Genomic DNA, 22,862 nt, shown 5'->3' with positions numbered 1-22,862 from the left:
GATTTATAATACCTCCGAGCATAGTCTCAAAATCCTCTGAACAAAATTCATAAGTCTTTCGAGCTGAATCTATTTAATGTCATGATTTGTAAGTCTTTCAAGCATAATATTTTAAATTTTAAAAGTTGTGGAGCCTCTGTTTAGATGAGCATTTAAGTGTCGAGATTTATGAGACCTCCGGGCATAGTCTCTAAGTCCTCTAATCAAGATTCATAAGTCTTTCGAACTGAATTTATTTAAAGTCAAGATTTGTAAGTCCCTCGAGTTATAGAGTTAATGAGAGGAGCATTTATAAGTATAAAGATTTTTTAAAATTTTATAGAGTTAAAGTTATAGAGTTAAAGTTGTAGAGTTAACTTTAAAATTTTAAAGTTATAAAGCCTTTAATGAGAGGAGCATTCATAAGTATCGAGATTTTTTAAGATCTTCGAGTAAGATTTGTAAGTCTTTTGAGTACAATCTATCTCAATTTTGAGATTTGTAAGGCCCTTGAGAATAATCTCGAAGTTATTACAATCTATTTTTAAAATTATGGAGCCTCTATTAAGAGAAACTTTTAGTTTTAATTTATTTTCAAAAACTTTGAAGTTGCTAATAAGATGAGCTTTTCAAGAAAAACAAAAATAAAAAAATAAAAAAAAGAATAAGAAGAAGAAGAAATCAAGATTTCAAAAAAAAAAAAAAGTTTAAGGTCAATGGGCCTGAACAAAGTTGTTGTCAATGTCTTTGCCTTATTCTTGATTTTTAGTAATATACAAATATGGACAACTATAGACACCTAATTTTATCTAGATTAATTACGATATTATGTCCAATTTGAGTCCACTTTAAGCTATTCAAGTTGTGATTGGACTTGACCATACGGGTCTGTTACGTGGGTCATTCAGGCCTAAAAGCTTAGAGTAAGACATTTAGGCTTAAAGGCCCACTACCCAAGTTGAAAAATCCCAACTCGAAACCTTTTATTTTCAATTAAAAATTAACCCAAAAAAAATGAAAAGAAAGAAACTACAACTTAGTGCTTTACACGGCACCATAAAGCCAAGCCACCGTAGAGCCCTACCCTGCACTTCCCCTAACCCTGACAAGCCCATCTATTCTATCCAGTCACCAGCTCTACCCTAGCACCACCCTACCCTATGTTTCCTAGCCTCAATTACCACATTTCGTAGCTGAATTTCAACTACCACCTATCCACCCTTATACCCAATAGTCTATTCTCTCCCTCAGTCCTTCTAACGATCTTACAACATAATAAAACCCTAGCCACAAATCATCAAAAAAGAGGCCAATTTTGAATGAGAACACTCGACCAAAGGAAAAATCCCTACCTCTATCAACCCACAGACACTATCACCATATATCTCCCACTACCACCGTGAGCCTAACTCATCACCACTTTAAAAAATCAACCCTAAACCCACTACCTACAACACTATTAGCCTCTTCTAGAGTAAAACCTCTACTTGTTTTCAATAAAACAACCATACTTCACCCACAAAAACCCATTACCATGACCAACCAACACCACAAGCCGACCAACCACCTGAAGCCAACCCAAGAAACACCATTGCCCCAAGCTAAAATTACCCACCAATAAGAAAAAACCCACCATGCCGTGACTTTTCTAAAAACCAAATCTCTTCGATCGAACATACCCACTAGAAAACCAATAAAAAACCATTAAAAAAATAAAAAAAATTTGGCCTAACCACAAAAAATCCATAAATCACATAAAAAAAAGAGAATATCACAATCTTCTTTGAGGGGAGCAACCACAGTGCCTGAAAATAACATAAAAAATACAAAAAAAAAGCTTTTGATTTGAGAAGGCTTTGGGCTCAGATCTTTCGATAAGAGATAGGCCAAAGCTAGGTGGAGAACATACTAAAAGGAAGGGGCATTTGAAGCAACAGAACAGAGGCATTTTGGGTTTTAAGGTCGAGGGATTTCGATCTAGATCTAGAGCTTTTGGGGCCGTTCTAGGCTAAACTAAGGTAAGAAATAGGTAGAGGACATCAAAGAAAATTTTTTGGTATTGTTTGGAGCTAACCTAAGCTGGTGACTAGCAGCCAGCAGCAGACGATGCTGTAGAACAACATTGGAATCTAGATAGTGTGGTTACCAGTTATTTGGTTCTTTTTGAAAACCTAAAGGTTCTTTTTTTAGAAAAGTTAAAAATAAAGTTAAAAAAAAACTTTGGCTTATATAGAAAAAAAAAAAAACCATAAGCGACCCACACGTTGACCTAAGCCAGTTCTCACTCCTATCAACAGCCTTGAATCGATTCAATCAGACCACTCTTGAATAGACGTGAACCATTTGAACTATTTTGAACCGCACCTGAACTGCTTATGGACCATTTGTCAATGGTCGAACGGTCCGAACCAATAGTGAACCACTACTGAATCGTTGACTAACTTTGACCAACATTTTTGGATATTTGCTTTTTTTTTAATTTAATTTTTTATATATTTTTGTTAAGTTATTTATTTGTTTATTTATGCATACTTAAATTTTAAATCTTTAAAGTAAATAATAAAAATAATAATAAGTGTAAAAAAATCTAGAATAAAAATGAAAATCTAATGATGAGATTTTAAGGTAATCCAAGTAGTGATATCTAAAAAATTTCTAGGTGAAATATTTTTTTTAAATACTATCAATATATTTGAGTATTTATAAAAAAATTTTAATACAATAAAAATTTTCCTTTTCTTTTAAAAAATTCTAAAAAAATATAATAAATAATCAATAAACAATTTTTTAAAAAAATAGATAAATAAAACATGTACACTAATATTTTATCATTTACATTACATGCATTTCATTTAATTTTTGGCAAATAAATACGAGATTCCTAAGATAAGATTTAAAGTATTCCGAGTAGTGATGCTTAAGAAATCTTTAGATGAAAATTTTTTTTTTTAATGTTATAAATATATTGAAGCATTTTAAGAATTTTTTTCGATAATAAAGTTCTAATTTATTTTTCTAAATAAAAATTGAATATTAATAAAAGATAATAACAAAAAAAGCCAAATTGTGATAAATAAAAGAAATCAAGGAAATTAGATCATTTTTGTTAAAATTAAATGATAACATATAATTTAATTGATATCGTTTTAAATGAGCGACGTGGAAGTGCTAATCTTTCCACATGCATAATCAACTCTCGAACTTAAATTATTTCTCAAACCCTAAAATCATCATTTTAATAAATTTTAAATTAATTTTTAAAATTTTAATAAAAAGGTAAGTTTTAATAGATGGCAATCACACATAACTAAAATAGTGACTCCATTTGTTTATAAATTCGTCTAAATAGTCATAAAACTGTTATGACAACCCTTTTGTTTATTTGATATGATTTTCATACATATTCAAATTTATTATAATACATTTTTACCATAATTACAAAAATACTCCTCTCTCATAATTAGTCAAAATTATTATAATATTTTTATTATAATTACATAAATACCCTCCAACTATAATTGACCAAATTACTATAATGCCATTTTACCATAATTATAAAAATATCTCTCATACTATATTTGATCAAAATTACTATGATACCATTCATACCATAGTAACGAAAATGCCCCTCCTATTATAATTGATCAAAATTACTATAATACCCCTTATACCATAATTACATAGATGTTTTTAAGAGTGCTTTTATAAGAAGTTGACATGTGACATTTTGTTTCAAAATTATTATAATGTTTTTATTAAATTACATATTGAATTTTAATATAATATAAAATTAATCACTTATTAAATTACTAAAATACGATTACCATTACTTTATAAAATAGGACATGTGATATTTTATTAAAAATAATTAAAATTAAATGATCAAGTGAATTAAATAATTTTAATTTCTATTAAAATAAAAAATTAAATAATTTATATTTTCAAATAAAAAATATTTAATCCCTTAACATAATGGGAGACTTTCACCTAACTTGTGAGGTATTGTCTACTTTGACCTGAAAGTCTCATAGTTTTGTCCCACAAAAGATGCCTCACAAGTTTTAGTTTAGATCTCTATATATATACACTATACCATATCCACATGTTTTTCCAATGTCAGATTAAGGGCATTACAATCTCTCAAACTTTAAAACTTATCATCCCTGTTAAGTCGAGTCTAACCACAAGACCAAGATCATACCAGATATTGAGATTCTACTTGTGACTCCCCATCATGTAGCATTTAGTGACTCTCACGATATAGCACTTAGTTCCTGCTGATTAGTGACCACTCTAATATAATTTGTAAAGATTCGCACCTAACTTACGAGATATTATCTACTTTGATCCAAAAATTTTACGATTTTATCCCATAAAAGGCGCTTCACAGGTTTTAGGTTTAAGCCTTTACATATATATCATTACTTATCCACACATTCTTTTATGGGGGATTGGAGGTGTTATAATCTCTTCACCTTTAAATCTTGACATCTCTATCAAGCTGAGTCTAACCACAAGACTAAAATTATACTAGACGTTGGGATTCTAGAGGTGGCTCCCTACCATGTAGCACTTAGTGACTCCCACGACTCCACCGTATAGCACTTAGTGATTTCTATGATGTAACACTTAGTTTTCACTAACTAGTGACTACTCTGATACCATTTGAGAATATCCGTACCCAACTTATGAGGTATTATCTGCTTTGACCTAAAGGTCTTATGGTTTTATCCTATAAAAGGTATCTCACAGGTTTTAGGTTTAAGCCTCTACATATATATCATTTCTTATCCATACATTCTTTTAATATGGGATTGAGAAAATTACAATCTCTTTACCTTTAAAGCTTGATGTCTTGTCATTGAGATTCTAACCATAAGACTAAGATCACACTAGACATTGAGATTCTAAAGGTGGCTCCTCACCGTGTAGTACTTAATGACTCCCACATGTAGCACTTAATTCTTGCCAACTAGTGATCGCTCTGATACTATTTATAAAGGCATGCACCTAACCTGCAAAACATTATCCACTTTGACTCGAAGGTCTCATGGTTTTGTCCTACAAAAGGCATCTCCAAGTTTGGGTTTAGTTTTTTATAAATATATCATACTAATATGGGATAGGAAGCATTATAATCTCTCTACCTTTAAAGCTTGACATTATTTGTCAAGCCGAATCCAATCACATGACTAAGATCACACCAGATGTTGGGATTCTAAAGGTAACTCCCCATTATGTAGCACTTAGTAACTCTCACAACCCCATCATGTAGCACTTAGTGACTCTCACGATATGGTACTTAATTTCTGTCAACTGGTGACCGCTCTGATACCATTTGTAAAATCTCATACCTAACTTGTGAGGTATTGACGACTTTGACCCGAAGGTCTCACAATTTTGTTTCACAAAAGATGCCTCACAGATTTAGGATTAAGTCTCAATTTATATATTAAGTCAAATCCACACATACTTTCAATGTCGGATTGTAGACGTTATAATTTTCTTACTTTTAAAACTTGACTTCTTTATCAAGTCGAGTTTAACAATATAACCAAGATCACATTGAACGTTGAGATTTTAGAGGTAGCTTCCCATCATGTTAATAGTTAGTACTCATACAGCTTCACTGTGTAACCTCAGTGACTCATGATGTAGCATTTAATTCCTGTTGACTAGTGACCGCTCTTATATTATTTGTGGAGACCCGCACTAAACTTGCGAGATATTATCTGCTTTCACCCGAAGGTCTCATGGTTTTGTCTCACAAAAGGTGCCTCACAAGTTTGGGTTTAAGTCTTAACTTATATATCAATTTTTATCCACACATTATTCTAATATGGGATTAAGGGCGTTACAAAAATAGATATTGACTTGAGGTTTCATGTATCACAAAAAATCCATACAATGTCATATAGAAAAAAATAAATTAAAAAAGTAAAGAGATAATTAATATATTCATATCTCAATAAATATTATAGAAATAAAAAGAAAAGAGAAATTCTATGAAATTGGAGAAAACCATAAATAAGATTGTTTAAGCTTAAAGTCTATGACAATTGGGACTTGGGACAAAAATAATATAATAAAAATGTCAGAGCCATTGGATCATTAAAAGAGTGAGAATTAAAATGTAAATCTAGTAGCTGGATTTCTTAGCTCTCTTGATGATTGTTTTATTGACCTGTCATAGTTAGGGGGCTATATAGAATTGCCCAAAAAATTAGGAATCAATCGACTTGAAATTGAATCCTACTCTTTAAACTCCTTCATATTAATAAAGCAAAAGATCACCTATCATCCCTTGGCACCAATGGTGAGAGCCGTATAAAATCTTTTTGATAGACTTGGCAACATAAGCATATATCTAGACAAAAGAATCTATGGCTAATTGATTGGCAGGAAAAAGTCTTGAACAACAACGAGAATAAGATAATTTCTAAAGAGCTTGAATAATTGTTTATGTTGTTACCTATAAATGAACTGTGAATTGGTTTACAAAGATTTTTTTAATTTTTTAAGGGTTATACTTATACCCTTCATTAAACAAAAAAGAGCCATAGATTTTTTTTAAAAAATTAGTTTATTTTTATGGTTAATTCAATTAACTTGAGATGAGTTGAAATATCATGCTTTTCTTAATGGTAGTTTCAAATCAAAATGATTATGAAGGGAAAAATTGAGAAAAGAAAAGACAATGAAAGTATAAAAAGACAACAAGAGGTAGAGAGAAGTCAATAGTTGATATGATGATGATCAAGTGCTTACAAGACAAAGAGTATTTTACTTTGGAAAATAAAAGTACAAGTATTTTATTTTTGAAATAAAAATTTCAAAGTATTCCTTTTTTTTTAATCAGGAAAAGGTATAACTCTTATAAAAAAAAATTTTGACTCGAAACTAGAATTTTTTATATTCTCATAAAATCTTTTTAACCACTAAACTAAAACGTAAAGGATAAAAAAAATAGCGCAGACTAGTTCTAAGTATTTACTCTTATACTAAATATTTGCATTGAATTAAAAATGTTTACACTTTCATCATAATGAAAAATTAAAATTCCATGATAGATGAACGAGACTTAGATAAACTTTTTTTTTCAAAAAATCAATTAGATTTGACCTAATTTGATTCCTAAACATATTCAATTCTAAAGACAACTAAATATAAGAAGCTGTTTGCCAACAAGCTTTGTCCCAAAAGTAAGGAAGAGTTCAAATCCTATGACTTTTAGATTCACACAAGTTTTATGTTGATTTTGCTTGATTGATTTTTATATTAATTTTTTATATGGATGTACTATTTGATACATATTGAAAATGGTTATAATCTTTATTTGTAATATAATATTATATATAAAAAATTATAAAAAAGTACAAAAAAATATTGACCTAAACCATTAAGATAAAATTACAAGTATATATCAAAAAGCGTAAAAAAAATTATTAAAAAGTCTTAGAGTACGAATTTTGAAGCGGGCAAGATGATATTTATATGATAAAAAAAATATAACATTTTTCATTGTGTTATCCAATATCACATATATCATTTTGTTTTATTTTCTTCAATTTTTTAATCGATAAAAGGAGAATTCAAATATAATTTTTTGAATAGGAGATACAAATAATTATCATGTACTAAATGTTTAGGGTGAACTAAATATGTTGGCTAAATCTTAACAAAATTTAACAAATTCAGTAGTCAAGTTCGTCGAAATATTTTGTCAACTTCAATTTATCTTAGAAAATCCAATACATGCTTTAAATTTTAGAAAATAGAAAAGAAAATTTATATCTCTAAGTTTTTTCTTGGAGTGAAAAAAAAGACAAACTTTCTACATATTCAAGTTCTAAGTGAAGTGAAGCCTATTCAAAGCCCAAATTGAGAATAATTACCTCTACTTTGGATCGCAAGTTTTGTATTCCAAGCCCCCAACAAAACCTTTTGCAAATCGTAAAAGAGAAGCGAGAGAAAAAAAGGAAATTCAAAAGAATTAATGATTCAAAGATGACTCGAGCCTAGGGTTGGCAATGAGTCAGGTTGATGAGGGTTTTAGCTTGCCCCGAACCCGACCTTACCCAAAAATTTTTTTATTTTTTTTCATACCTAACTCCGATCCTACCCGACATTTGTATAAATTGTACCCGATCTGATTCGAAATTAATAAAATATTATTTTTTAAAATATAAAATATTATTTTTTAAATATAAATATTTAAATATATAATTATATAAATATATATAAATAAAAAATTAAATAATTAATAAAAAAATTAATTTTTATATAAATATCGGGTAGGGTCAATTTTGCCTAAAACCCGAACCTGACTCTTTCTTAGCAATAACCAACCCAACTTGACCCGACACTCAATTTTTTTATTAAAAAAAAAAAACCTAGGAGGTCGGGTCGGGTCGGAACCCTCCAAAGACGGGTTGGGTTGCCGACTCTACTTGAAGCCTTGTTGTTAATTGCCCTTTTCATACAATACTAGGTCTTTGTCGTGGAGGAAAATATCTTGGCACCGAATTAGGCTTTCCCTCAATTTTCTTTTCAGAATTTAAATCTAAAAATTATGTGCTAATTCTAATTCAGGCGTTAAACCCAAAAAAAATTAGTGTAAATGGCAAAACGTAAAGCCAAGAAAACTTTTAAAGTTCCAGCATTAGCTGAATGCGAAGTGTAGGGAAATGACAAAGATGAGGGTCGAACTGAGGAAATAAGTGGGATTAATTGACCAAGAAGGTATAGTTATTCTTGAATCACATTTTTATATGAAACAAATATGTTTGAATTGGTATTATCGTTTGGGTGGTCATGCATTTACCATTTATTTTGTTTTAAAGCACGTTAATTTTAATCATAAAAGAAAATATAAAAAAATAAAGCAGGATTAAAATTTTATGAGAAAACGTAAATTTAGCCAAAAAATATAAGAGAAAGGGTTGTGTTTGGCATGGACACAAATTGTGACGGTAATTTTTGTGTTTTATATATGTTTGACACAACATAGACAAACATGAATATACAAATTGTAAGAGTCTAATAAAATGTCAATTGTATGGAAAGTGTTTTGGACATTGCTCATTATGTTGATTTCATTCAATTTTTTTTTTCTTTTTCTATGACAGTTGAGCGGCAATGTGCTGCAAATAGGGCTGTCCGTGATTTCGCTCATATTGTGGTGAGGAGCAACTGCGAACACCTGCATTGCAATTTTTTAATGCAAATCCTCCAAATCTATTAGTTATAAGAGATGCAGAAAATGGACAGTTTGAAGGGCAGTGGAAACACGAGGATGGTAACATCTCCATTTATAATGCAGATGGAAGAGACGTACATACTTCTGTTTTACATCGTATGTCCATAGCTTATGCTAACTGCCCTGGTATTCTGTCTTTTGTTGGCTTCGAGTTGTCAACTGAAGCAGGTAGTTTTAAAATTTTTGAAACTGGTGGTCCTAACATTAACTTTGATTTTTCACATTGGTTCTGTCTGAAATAAAGTTTCTTTGTTGGTGGCAGCAAGAACAAACCTTCTACAGGCTGACAGTCAGCAGATCAAGGACTTCGTATGTTCTCTTTACCCAGCATCAGAATCTTGAAAAATAATAGAAAGTGGCCGCCTTTGTTCTTCCAATGACCAAGTAGCTTTGAAGTTGCAACATTTAAGGGGTGCTTGGATATTTCTGCATTTGTTATTATCTTGTAGATTGAAGACTTTTTCATTTTAATAACTTTTTTTTTCTCACTACATGTCCTTGAGGGTTTCTTCTCCATAGAAAGTTGAATTCCAGCATATTTTCATTTTATAGGTCGTTTTCTATCTCTTTTGTCTGAGCCACAATTTTCCATCCTCTATTCGAACACGATCTAATTGTAGACAAATAAAATTAGGTTTCTTTGAAGTTTTACTCACACCATTCTTTGTGTATGCTTGCAAGATCTGGACAATAAGCACAGTATTCTTGCAAGATTTAGACAAGAAGAACATTGAAGCCTATTTGAACTATCATCCATCTATTGATGTTATAGACTGAAGAGTTCATTGTAATATTTCAACTTAAAATTTATATTTTACAGGTTTTGGATGGGATATCGGATGTTTGGAATGCATTATGCTCCAGATATAGGTCCTTCACTCCCTCCCTTTACATTTCATTCCAGGGATGGGGGAAACGCCCGCTGGCTGGCTTGTATTTATGTCTTTTAGCCTTGGACAATCATGGTTGTAGCCTAAGCTGGAATCCTATTGGCTATACCGTAAATTCCTGATATCTGAAATTTATTACTAGTAAAACAAAAAGCTTTAGCAATATTCGGAATCCTAAATTTTTTTTCTTTCCTTTTCTTTTCGCCGTTCGTTGTTTGTAGAAGATAGGGGCTTCTGTGTTAAAATGCTGGGATGGACAGAGTATTAGGATGGAAGGAAATCATGAGCTGCCCCGTGTGGGGGCGGCAAAAGTAGCAAAATTAAGAATCCGCTTGGGATCGAGGTTTTGAACCCGACGTGAATCGAACACGCAACCTTCTGATCTGGAGTCAGACGCGCTACCATTGCGCCACGGATCCGAGATTTGCAAACGTTCACCAGTAAATTTAATATGTGGTTTAAATATAAAATGCAAGAATTGAATGGAATATAAAATTCTCTAAAGATATTTTAAGTCTATTTAATGTGATGGTAAATGGCAACACTTTTACAATATAAAAAAATAAATATGATCAAGAGAAAATAAGAATAAAAATAAATCAATGTCATTTGTAAGACAATGTTAATGGATTGGGCTAAGCTAAATTTATATTTGATATTAATAATTTATATATTTATTCAAGTCTGATTCAGTTTGAAATTTTAGGTTTCAAAATTTTTTAAATCCACTCTAAATTAAAAATAAATAAATTTTAAATTCACCCATTAAATTTTATTTATATAATAAAAATTAGAAAATATGTAATTAAATTAAGTTTAATGAGATTATATTTAATTTACATATATATTAAAATTAAAAATAAAAATTATATATCTAAAATAAAAAATAAAAATTAAGTTTAATAAAATATATATAATATATATGTGAATTAGTTTATATATAATTCACATATATATAAAAATTAAAAATATATATATATATATATGAATTTGGATTAGGTCAAATCGAGTTCAGACTTTAAATCTTTTGTTTAAGATCTGTATCGAAATTTAAATAAATCTAAAAATTAAGTTCAAGTTCATTTAACAAGTTTTAATTTTTTATCCAAATTCTCTCAAAATTTGAATGAATCTATAAGTTTTGGGTGCATAGCCTAACTCTTGATCAGATCTAATAAAGTGGCTTATGATGATGAGTTTTTATCTTCATGGCATTCAATTTTTTGGCAATAAATTTTTTTAGTATAAAGTAAGTTGTTGTATGAAATAAAGAAAAAAATTTCAAATATTAATATTTAAAATTTAAATGTGTTGGATGCTAAAATCTTTATTTTTTAAGTTGAAAAGTTTGTTGATCTATCAAAAGATTAAATATTTAAATTGAATTGATATTGACATTTGAGACTCTAGCTGTTTGAATTCATTGTACTTGAAAACAAAAATGGACATCCTACTAATCTTTTAATTACAGTACAAGGATAACCGATTAAAATAATTGCATAAACTAAAACTGTATTAAAAAAATAAAAAATTAAAACTATATTCTTAATTATTTTGAGAATCGAAACCTATTTGGCCATCTATGTCTATCATACTCAAGTTCACAACCTGAGTATTCCCAGAGAGTTAAGCCTTTTGGTTTGATCTTATATGAATTAATTTTGTAGCTTTTAACTCTTCACTAAATGTTTTGGGCATCAATGTATTATGTATATTAAGGCGTTGAAGTTCGCTACCTTTTTTTTTTAATTATCATTTTCCCTTTTATCTTCAAGCTCCAAGTTTTTAGCTTTCAAAATGCCTTAGCTGTAAGTGTAAAGGCTCTGTCTCAGGCTTTTACCCTGTTATCTTGGTGGAGATACCTACCGTATTGAAGCACCAGGTATTTCAGCCTTATTTGAATCTCATAAGAGATTTATTTGAGATTTGTTAAAGATTTGTTTAAGATTTGTTAAATATTACTTGATGGATAAGAAGACTTACAAAAGAAGAATTCTAAGAGAAAGAAGATTTTTAATAGGCAAGTTTGACTTGTAGAAAAAGAATTCTAAGAGAAAAAGGATTCTTAATAGGTCAGTTTATATAGTTATAAATAGGTGAAGTTTTTACAAAGTTAGGTATGAGAAAAAGATATAAGAGAGTTGTAAGGTTTTATGGGTAGATACCTCATAAGACTACTAAGGATTTACGTCTTATGAGTATGTATATTTATTTGTGAGTGGATTAGAAGAGACTGAAAGAATCCATATAGGTATGATGTATGGATGTATATGGATATGTGTTTGGTGGTATTAAAAATGTGTACATGGGTATGTGTTTGTTTGGGTTGAGAATAATCCACAGAACTAGAGAAGATTGAGAGGGTTTATGGGTATTGATTGTTGAGTGATTTATACGTTTTGATGTATGTTTGTAATTTTTTACAACTAGTGGATCTTGTTTCTCATCCGTGGACGTAAGCAGTTAGACCGAACCACATTAAATTATTATCTCTTATGTGTTTGATTAATTGTATGATTTCACTTCTGTTAGTGTGATTAGATTGGGGCCATTTGATCTAACAAGTGGTATCAGAGCTGTGATGATTCTCAACAAGTGATATCAAAGTATGGTTCGATATATAAAAAGAGATAAACTTAGAAGAGCTCGATTCAAGAAAAAAGTTTAAGTTCGTATTTTAAGGATCGATTTACGTAAAACATGAAGATACACAAGAGAAAAGACTGGTGAGACTTTTATTATAGGTGAAACCAAGCATGTCTAGCATGAAGACAGATGATTAATGAACTTTGAGTTAAGGTAAAAATTGTTAGGAATAATGACTCAAATCCTATAAGAGATTTATTTGAGATTTGTTAAAGATTTATTTTAGATTTGTTAGATATTACTTGATGGACAAGAAGAATTACAAAAGAAGAATTCTAAGAGAAAGATGATTCTTAATAGGCATGTTTGACTTGCAAAAGAAGAATTTTAAAAGAAAAGAGATTCTTAATAGGCATGTTTGTATAGTTATAAATAGGTGAAGTCTCTACAAGGTTAGGTATGAAAGAAAAATGTAAGAGAGTTGTAAGATTTATGGATAGATACCCTATAAGATTACTGAAGATTTACATCTTATAGGTGTGTATATTTGTTTGTGAATGAACTAGATGAGAGGTATGAGAAAAAGATATAAGAGAGTTGTAAGATTTATGGATAGACACCCCATAAAATTACTAAGGATTTATCTCTTATAGGTGTGTATATTTGTTTGTGAGTAAACTAAAAGAGACTGAGAGGGTCCACATCAGTATGATGTATGAGTGCATATGGGTATGTGTTTAGTTGTATTGAAAGTGTGCATATGGATATGTGTTTGTTTGGGTTGAGAATAATCCATAAAACTAGAGGAGATTAAGAGGGTCTATGGGTATTGATTGTTAAGTGGTTTATATGTTTTGATGTATGTTTGTAATTCTTTACAACTAGCGAATCTTATTTCTCATCTATAAAAGTAGATCGTTAGATCAAACCACGTTAAATTGTTGTCTCTTATATGTTTGATTAATATTTGATTTCGCTTCCGCTGGTATGATTAGATTGGTGCCATTTGGCTTAACAAGTGGTATCAAAACTATGGTGATTTCCAACAAGTGATATCGGAGCATGGTTCGAGACATGGGAAGAGACAAGCTTAGATAAGCCCAAGTAAAAAAAAAAAGTTCAAGTTTGTGTTTTAAATATCGATTTACGTAAAGCATGAAAATACACAAAAGAAAATGATGGTGATACTTCCATTACAGGTGAAACCAAGTATGTTTAGCATAAAAACAGATGATTGATATAATTTAAGTCAAGGTAGAGATTGTTAGAAATAATGACTCAAATCCTATAAGAGATTTGTTTGAAATTTGTTAGAGATTTATTTGAGATTTGTTAGATATTGCTTGATGGACAAGAAGACTTGAAAAAAAAAATTTTAAGAGACAGAAGATTCTTAATAGGCAAGTTTAACTTGCAGAAAAAGAATTATAAAAGGAAAGGGATTCTTAATAGGCAAGTTTATATAGTTATAAATAGGTGAAGTTTCTACAGTGTTATGTATGAAAAAAAGATGTATAAGAGTTATAGAGTTTTATGAATAGACACCTCATAAGACTACTGAAGATTTACGTCTTATGGGTGTGTATATTTGTTTATGAGTGGACTAGAAGAGACTAAAAAGGTCCACATAAGTATGATGTATGGGTACATATGGGTATGTGTTTGGTTGTATTGAAAGTGTGCATATGGGTATGTGTTTGTTTGGGTTGAGAATACTCCATAGAACTAGAGGAGATTGAGAGGGTCTATGGGTATTGATTGTTGAGTGGTTTATATGTTTTTATATATGTTTGTAATTCTCTACAACTAGTGAATCTTGTTTCTCATATGTAGATGTATGTTAATTAGACTGAACTATGTTAAATTGTTGTCTCTTATATATTTGATTAATTATTTGATTTCGCTTTTCGTTAGTGTGATTAGATTGGGGCCATTTGGCCTAACATAAAGCACCGGGTATCTCAGCCTTATTTGAATCCCAGCAAAGTAATTCCAGCAATGGTGTATTTGATTGAAATAGCACTTGCAATTACTGCACTTATCTTTTTCTTTAAAGCATTGGCACGGAAAGATGGGGCAAGAAGAAACTACTTCCTGGTCCGAGAGGACTTCCTATTCTTGAAAACCTTCTCATGTTAGAGGACAAACCTGACCGAGATCTTGAACCCTTAGCTCAAAATTATTGCTCCATCATGCACTTGCGCTTTGGCCCGGTGCGTATAATTGTTGCATACGACCTTGTTTTTGCTATCAGGCCATCTTTTGAAGCTGGCAAGTATATATATATATATATGTATATATATATATATAGCTTATAATCAGCAGAACTTGTCCCTCTCTTCATACGGGTCTGGCGCAACATGCGTAAGATCAAAGATGTGCACTCTAGAATTACTTGGTAACGTTAAAATAATTAATTCTTTCGAGTCCATGAGAAAGGAGAAGCTTCATGTTTTCATTGACTACATTCGAGACGCTGCCTGTGATCGTGTTGCTTTTGATCTTAGTGCTAAGTTCCCATCTCTTACTACTGACATGACTTGTAGAATGGTGCTTAGAAAGATATTTGGATGATGATTTTGATGAGAGGGGCTTCAAAACTGTAATTAGAGATCAGGGAATGCAACTAAGAGCGGCTTTTAATTTAGTTGATTATATTCCTCAAATTAAAGCACTTGATCTTCAAGACCTAGCAAAGCTCATGAAAGTGTTTTCCATGGTGTTTGATAAATTCTTTGTAAAGATAATTGATGGGCATGTTCAATTCAAAGATGATAATGAAACCGAGGACTTTGTTGATATTATGTCGAAATTCACGGGATCAGAAGAAACTGAGTTCCGTGTCGAGTGAGACAATATTGAAGCCATAATCTTGGAAATGATCTCCCACATCTCAACAAACAATATTTGATTTTCCCAAAGATAAAAAATAGGACTTGAAATTTAAAACCATTAAATCTATATTTTTCTTCTCTAATTTTCACGGTATCCTTGAATCTAGAAACCGTACTTCTTGCCGACAATTCCCTTGCAGGACATCCTTGTGGCGGTGGCGGCAATGGACACTTCAGCAACTGCAATTGAATGGACACTATCCGAACTCATCAAGCTTCCACAGGTAATGAATAAAGTCCAAAAAGAGTTGGAAAATGTGGTGGGTCTGCAAAGAATGGTGAAAGAATTTGATGTAGAGAAATTGGACTGCTTGGATATGGTTGCAAGAGAAAACCTAAGGTACCGTTGTTGGTCCCTCGTGGGGCTCTGGCAGACTACATAGTTAATGGCTTTCACATACCCAAGAATTTCGAATCTTCATCATCCTATGGGTCCTTGGCCCAGAAGCTTTTTCCATAGATATTTATTAGGTGATATTGACATCCGAGGACACAACTTGCAACTAATCCCGTTCGGTTCTGACCGTAAATGTTACGGGTCGAAACTTAAGCTTCGAATTCGTGCGGTTTCGAGATTCAAACATTCATCCTTTCGATGTCTTAGATCAGTTTTTTTGTCATGGTTCAAATCCTTGTGAAGTATTATCCGCTCTGACCCTTTTGATCTCACGATTTTATCTTACAAAAAGTACCTCACAAGGTAAAAATGGTGTGAATCTTTTTATACCTCAAAGATTCTTCTATTATGTTTGATGTGAAATTCATGACTTCTCTTTAAGTCCGTAACATAAAAGCTATCCTGAAAAACAACTGAGTCCCACTATGGCTCTGCTTGTGGTGGCACACTTTGTTCATTGCTTTGATTGGGAGCACCCAGACGACGCGCTTCGACAACTAATTGCGCTTAGGTTCATTTTGTCCATTTTGTATTTGAATAATTACTGCTAGTTAATTGCACAAAAAGGAGATGTGCTGAGAATTCTACTGAGATTATGAATTAAGTAATTTGTTATCAAGTGTTCAAGGTCAATGATGCTAACAAGTATAAGAGACAAAGGGAGAAAATTGATAACTCAGCTACAGGATACCACTGAGCTGGAACCAGCTGGCTTGGAGACACAAAATTGACAGAAGAAAAAATTGTGATCTCCAACTCGATATCAAATTCAACTAGATGAAAGCGATAAGATGAAGGAGAAAATATTAAAACATTATTTTTCTAGACTCAATGCAAGCCTATATGCAGCGCCGGCTTAAACCTATTCAGAGAATTCGGACATTAAGGGTCTATCACTGCTCAAAAATAACTTAACATTTCTGCAACATTTAAAATGAAGTTGTTTTTTTTCCTGTTTTTCTAACTCTAGCTTCAGACATGATCAGATATGAAACTGAATTGAACAAATGTGATGTTGTGATTGTTCCAAAAAATTATTATAGAAATGTGACATCATTTGTTGTATATTTAAAAAGCAAAATATTAATTCATTATACGACATTTAATTCGAATTTTTTTGTGTACTATGACTGTTCTAGATAAGATAAATATTAGATTAAGTAGAGGCAAGTGGTCATTGAACTTTGCTTCTGTTTGTTTTCCCTTCTGTCTTTAAGCTCCACCCCATGATATCAGTAACCCAGTTGCAGAAGTAAGGACCGTGTCTCAGGCTTCTTCCCTGCTTTAACTTTTGTTCAAGCTGCCGGTGATGGAGTGGTCATGGACAATTCTTGCAGTTGCTGCACTTATCTTTTTCTTTCAAGCATTGAGATGGAAAAGAAGGGCCAAAAATAAGAGATTACCTCCTGGTCCGAGAGGGCTTCCTATTTTTGGAAACTTTTTCATGATGGGGAACATACCTCACCAAGATCTTCAACAGTTAGCCCAGAAGTATGGCCCGATAATGCACTTACGCTTTGGCCTGATGCCTGTAATTGTTGTCTCATCCCCTGAAGCTGCCGAGCTATTCCTTAAGACATATGACCTTGTTTTTGCTAGCAGGCCGCCTCATGAAGGTGCCAAGCATGTTGGTTACAATCAGCAGAACTTGTCCTTTTCTCCATACGGGTCCTATTGGCGCAACATGCGTAAGACGTGCACTCTAGAGTTGCTTAGTAATCTCAAAATCAATTCTTTCAGTTCCATGAGAAAGGAAGAGCTTTTTCTTTTAATTCAGTATATTCAAGAGGCTGCTTCTGCTCGAGTTGCTGTTGATCTTAGTACTAAGGTCTCATCTCTTACTACTGATATTTCTTGTAGAATGGTGCTTGGAAAGAAATATAGTAATGATGATTTCAACGAAAAAGACTTCGAAGCTATAATTCGACAGGGCACTCAATCAATTGGTGCTTTTAATTTAGCTGATTACATTCCTCAAATTAAAGGACTTGATCTTCAGGGTCTAACAAAGCGCCTGAAAACTATTGCCAAGGTCTTTGACGACTTCCTTGAGAAGATAATTGATGAGCATGTTCAATCCAAAAGTGAAAACAGAATCATGGACTTCGTTGATGTCATGCTGGGATTCATTGGATCAGAAGAAACTGTTGAGTACCATGTCGAGCGAGACAATATGAAAGCAATAATATCGGTACTCTTCTTTTGAGCACATTTACTTTTCCATTCACTCCATTGGGCCTTTTGGTCTAAAAAATATTTCTATATGACAATTTTTGCAGGACATGCTTGTAGCTTCAATGGATACTGTAGCTGCTGCAATTGAGTGGCCACTGTCCGAGCTCATCAGACATCCACGGTTGATAAAGGAAGTCCAAAAAGAACTGGAAAATGTGGTAGGCCTGGAGAGGATGGTCGAAGAATCAGACTTGGAGAAATTGAAGTACTTAGACATGGTTGTGAAAGAAAGCTTTAGGCTTCACCCCGTGGTACCATTGCTGCTCCCGCATGCATCTATGGAAGACTGCATAGTGAATGGCTATCACATACCCAAGAATTCACGAATCTTCATAAACGCATGGGCCATAGGTAGGGACCAAAAGGTTTGGACTGATGCAGAGAAGTTTTATCCAGAGAGATTTGTTGGAAGTGACATTGATCTTCGTGGACGCAACTTCCAGCTAATCCCATTTGGTTCTGGCCGCAGAGGCTGCCCTGGAATGCAACTGGGTCTCACTATTGTTCGGCTTGTGGTGGCACAATTGGTGCATTGCTTCGATTGGGAACTCCCGGATGATATGTTGGCTACTGACTTGGACATGACTGAGGATTGTGGTCTAGTATGTCGTAGGGCTAAGCATCTCCTGGCTATACCAACCTGGCGCCTAAAAACATGAGAAAATGGCTGTGTAATTTCTACTAGAGTATCTTTTCTGGTTATATTTGTTGCCTTCTCTAGTACTTTAGTTTTTCTCGTTAGAACGCAAGTTTTGGATTTATCATATCTAATTATCATGATTAAATAAATAAGATCTAGATTAATTGCCTTTTCTTTTGGATGTCCAATTTAAAACAAAGTATCCTAGCATTTTTTTAGACTTACAATCATAAGATGCACTGATATAATATTAAAATTTTAATTTAAAATTCGATTGGATAAATCATAAAATTAAAAAAAAAAAAACTTTAATAGAAGATTGTTTTGATTTAATTCAGCTTATTATTTTTGCTGCAAATTTATAAATGAAGCAATATTATTATTATCTATACCTTTATGTAAAGTAAGTTTGACCCTATGGAGAAAAAAAATATATTTGATTTATCTTTGTATATTCATGTATGTATAATTTACAGATTATTAATGTTAATAATGGTTAAAATCTAAATAATTTATAAATTTCATATGGCAATTTTAGCGTTAAATTATAATGATTAAAATGGAAGGTATTACATTTTATCATAAATTGCATTATCTATAAGAAAACAAAAACATATGTTAGACCAATGAATAAAAAGTCCACCTTAAAGAAGTTTGTTTTTCCAGCAACGGCGTCGCTGCTTATTTTATCCTTCTACCCTAAACGTCGTCGTTACTTGATCGAGAGTGTATTTAGAATTGAATTTGCAATTCTGCATTATGAAGATTGAATTTTAAACCCTAAAACCCGCTGCACAGAATTCCTCAAAAACCTTAATGCAAACCCTCAAAGCATCTTCCATTTTCTCAATTTTTCGTTAAAACCCAAATCATTTATTTTTATTCTCTCATATTCTTCTTCCACCTCTGTTTCGAATCCGCCCCTTTTCAATTATCTTGTAAAAAACTTGGATTTCACTGAAACCCAAGCTGTTTCAATCTCTAACCGTTACTCTCATGTCAAATCCGTCCAAAAGGCTCAATCGGTTGCCAATTTTTTTCAAAGTCTTGGCTTTTCCAATGCCGAAATAGCCTTTGCTGTCCGTTTGGAGCCCCAAATTCTGTTTGCTGATGTAGAAAAGAATCTTAGGCGAACAATCAAACTTTTTCAAGATCTGGGTCTTGTGGAACCCCATCTGGGTAAGTTCTTTTCTAGGAATTCTACGCTTTTAACTTGTAGTTTAGATAAAAAGTTGATTCCTTCTATCCAATTTGTCAAGAAAATTTTAGGGAATAATAATGAAGACTTGTTTAAGGTCTTCAGTAGATGCAATGGTTTTATTGCTAGAGATGGCATATCAAAGTTGTCGAGAAACATTGAGTATTTGGAAAGCTGTGGGATTGTTGGGTCTCAGCTCTCAAAGTTGTTAACGAGACAACCTAGGATTTTTAGGATGCGAGAATCGGCATTAAGGGATCTCGTTACGAGGGTTGTAGATATGGGGATTTCGACTGATTGGAGGATGTTAGTGCATGCTATTCATACCTTGAGTTGCTTGAGTGAACAAACATTTAAGAAGAAATGTGAATTACTTAAGACTTTTGGTTTTTCAGACAGTCATTGCCTGGTTATGTTTAGGAAGAACCCGGGTGTTTTTAGGGTCTCTGAGAAGAAAATGAAGTTAGGAATTGAGTTCTTTCTTAATGTGGCAAAGTTTGATAAGAATGTTTTGGCTTCAAGGCCAATTCTTTTGATGAGTAGTTTGAAAGATCGTGTGATTCCTAGATACCGAGTTTTGCAGATTGTTAAGTCCAAGAAGTTGTTGAAAACGGATCGGAGTTTTCTTTACATCTTGGAATATACAGAGAATGAATTCTTGGAGTTCATATCAAGGTTTCCAGATGATGTGGAAGAACTGTTGATGGCTTACAAAGCTCATCTTTTGCACACTTCTTCTTCAGAAGAAGAAGAAAACACATGATAAAAGTCTGTTTCTAGGCCAATTCTTTTGATGAGCAGTTTGGGAGATCATTTGATTCCTCAAGATTGAGTTTTGCAGATTACTAGTTAGAAGGAGTTGTTGAAAATGTATTGGAGTTTTCTTTACATCTTGGAATATACAGAGAATGAATTCTTGGAGTTCATGTCAAGGTTTCCAGATAATGTGGAGGAACTGCTGATAGCTTACAAGGCTCATTTTTTGCACACTTCTTTTCTAGAAGAAAAAACATGCCAAGTCTGTTTTTATTTAATTTGGTTTTACTTTGTCAAAGGCCACTTTTGGGCTTTCATGTTGATTCGAGATGGTCCTGGTATACTAATGTGTCATTTAATTTAGTTTATATTTGATCTATACACTTAACAGTGTATAGAGTTTATATTTTATGCCATTTTTTGTTTTGACTATTTTGAGACAAATTTGTTCAGCTTTTCTTCATCATGAATAAAGTTCATCCTTTCGCTGCCTTCAAAAAGAAGAAAAAAAAAAAAAACACTTCAGAGGAAAAGAAAGGCTTGATGTGGTGATGTTTAATTTATGATTCATCAATTATGCATATGTGGTATGGATTTCATGTATGAGACTAACAAAGATGGAATAGACATAAAAGAATTAGAGAGGATACCCTAAATAGCTGTGAGCTATTACACCTTTTTTTTTTAATGTGCTACTTAATAAAAACAATGTTAAATTGGTATCTAATTTTATTAAATTATTTTAATCCCTAAGATCGTTAGAATAAACATTAATGTAGTTAACAGTGATGTGGATGAGACATGATTTTTACGTGATAGTGATGTGATTGTATCTTGTAATATTAAAAAAAAAAAAAACTAAAAGAAAAAAAGTTTTTTTTTTATTATTTTATTTAAAAAGTTTTGTATTTTTATTTTTTAAAATATGACATGTGGTATCCGCATTATTCTCATATAGTAATCACATGTAATTCACATCAATGTTGATTGCCACATTAACACTTATTTTAATGATTTTTAAAATTGGAATAACTTAATAAATAAAAATGAAATTTAAGTAACTATTTAAAATTTTTTAATTTAGATATCACATTAAAAAATACAATAATTAGAGTTTATTTATGATATTAACTCAAAGATAAGTATTACTAACATTCATACCAACTTGACAACAAGTGAGGTATTGAGTTGATAATAAAGAATTTTGTCTTGAAGCCAACCAGACCAAGATAAAACAAATAAATGAAAATGTTAGTTATATAAAATTTTCCAAGATAATTTCAGTGAAAATCAACTGAAATTTTGAGAAAAACGTTCTCGTTTTTTTGAACTAAAAATTAATGACTTAGATAAAATTATTAGAGTTAAACCTATGATTTATATCAAACAGGATATAGATAAGTTTGAAATTCAAATTTTAAAACTTTTCAAGAAAGGTTTAATTGAACAAACAGATAGCCCTCATTTTAGTATTGCATTTCTTGTCAGAAAACATTCTAAACAAAAACGTGGTCAAGCCCTATGATAATCAACTATAAAAAGCTTAACCAAAATTTTGTTTTTGATGGATATTTTATCCTAAAAAAGATGTTTTAATCAATTTAGCAAAAAATGCTAAATATTTTAGTAAATTTAACTGTAATTTTAGTTTTTGGCAAATAATGCTTACCAAAGAGTCAAAATCATTGACTACTTTTTGTGCACCAACAAGCCATTACCAATGGACTATTATGTCATTCAAATTATGTAATGCCTTTCAAATCTTTCGAGGTGAATGGACAATTTTTGCAAAACATAAAAAATTTTATTGTGTATATATTGATGATATTTTAGTTTTTTTCTGAAAATCTAATTGAGCATAAAAAACATCTTAATATTATTGTTTAAGAGTTTGTCAAACATGGTATTATACTCAGTTCAAAAAAGATTGAGTTAGAAAAAATTAAAATAGGATTTTTAGGATTAAATCTCTCATCATATGGTTTTACTCTTCAAGATCATATTATTTCAAAAATTAAAGATTTTCCA

At 31.6% G+C, this 22,862-nt stretch overlaps 1 protein-coding gene, 1 non-coding gene and 3 pseudogenes across 2 annotated transcripts; 4 read left to right on the top strand and 1 right to left on the bottom strand.

Moving 5' to 3' along the window:
• Positions 1–8,599: 8,599 nt before the first annotated feature.
• On the top strand, positions 8,600–10,455 carry LOC149511982 (uncharacterized; annotated as a pseudogene).
• Positions 10,456–10,475: 20 nt separating this feature from the next.
• Positions 10,476–10,547, bottom strand: TRNAW-CCA (transfer RNA tryptophan (anticodon CCA)). Its single transcript has one exon. It is a non-coding gene; the product is annotated as a tRNA-Trp (tRNA).
• Positions 10,548–14,712: 4,165 nt separating this feature from the next.
• On the top strand, positions 14,713–16,068 carry LOC149511980 (cytochrome P450 71AU50 pseudogene; annotated as a pseudogene).
• A 1,069-nt stretch (positions 16,069–17,137) lies between these two features.
• LOC149511979 (cytochrome P450 71AU50-like) lies at positions 17,138–19,053 on the top strand. The gene is made up of 2 exons (XM_089753887.1): positions 17,138–18,196; positions 18,285–19,053. The coding sequence occupies exons 1-2, from the start codon at positions 17,315–17,317 to the stop codon at positions 18,897–18,899; spliced, it is 1,497 nt and encodes a 498-aa protein (XP_089610013.1). The 5' UTR covers positions 17,138–17,314; the 3' UTR covers positions 18,900–19,053.
• Positions 19,054–19,568: 515 nt separating this feature from the next.
• On the top strand, positions 19,569–21,402 carry LOC149511978 (transcription termination factor MTERF8, chloroplastic-like; annotated as a pseudogene).
• Positions 21,403–22,862: the final 1,460 nt, after the last annotated feature.

This window comes from Durio zibethinus, chromosome 24 (genome assembly GCF_047325235.1).
Source record: "Durio zibethinus cultivar Kanyao isolate XHJ-2024 chromosome 24, ASM4732523v1, whole genome shotgun sequence".
Classification (NCBI taxonomy): domain Eukaryota; kingdom Viridiplantae; phylum Streptophyta; class Magnoliopsida; order Malvales; family Malvaceae; genus Durio; species Durio zibethinus.
The sequence above is the reverse complement of the archived record's forward strand: the minus strand, read 5'-3'. Positions and strand labels throughout refer to the sequence as shown.

Bases quoted from the DNA above. Each gene is read 5' to 3' on its own strand.
- LOC149511979 (XM_089753887.1), top strand. From the start codon at position 17,315: ATGGAGTGGTCATGGACAATTCTTGCAGTTGCTGCACTTATCTTTTTC. The intron at 18,197-18,284 runs GTACTCTTCTTT...CAATTTTTGCAG, and splicing joins ATATGAAAGCAATAATATCG to GACATGCTTGTAGCTTCAAT.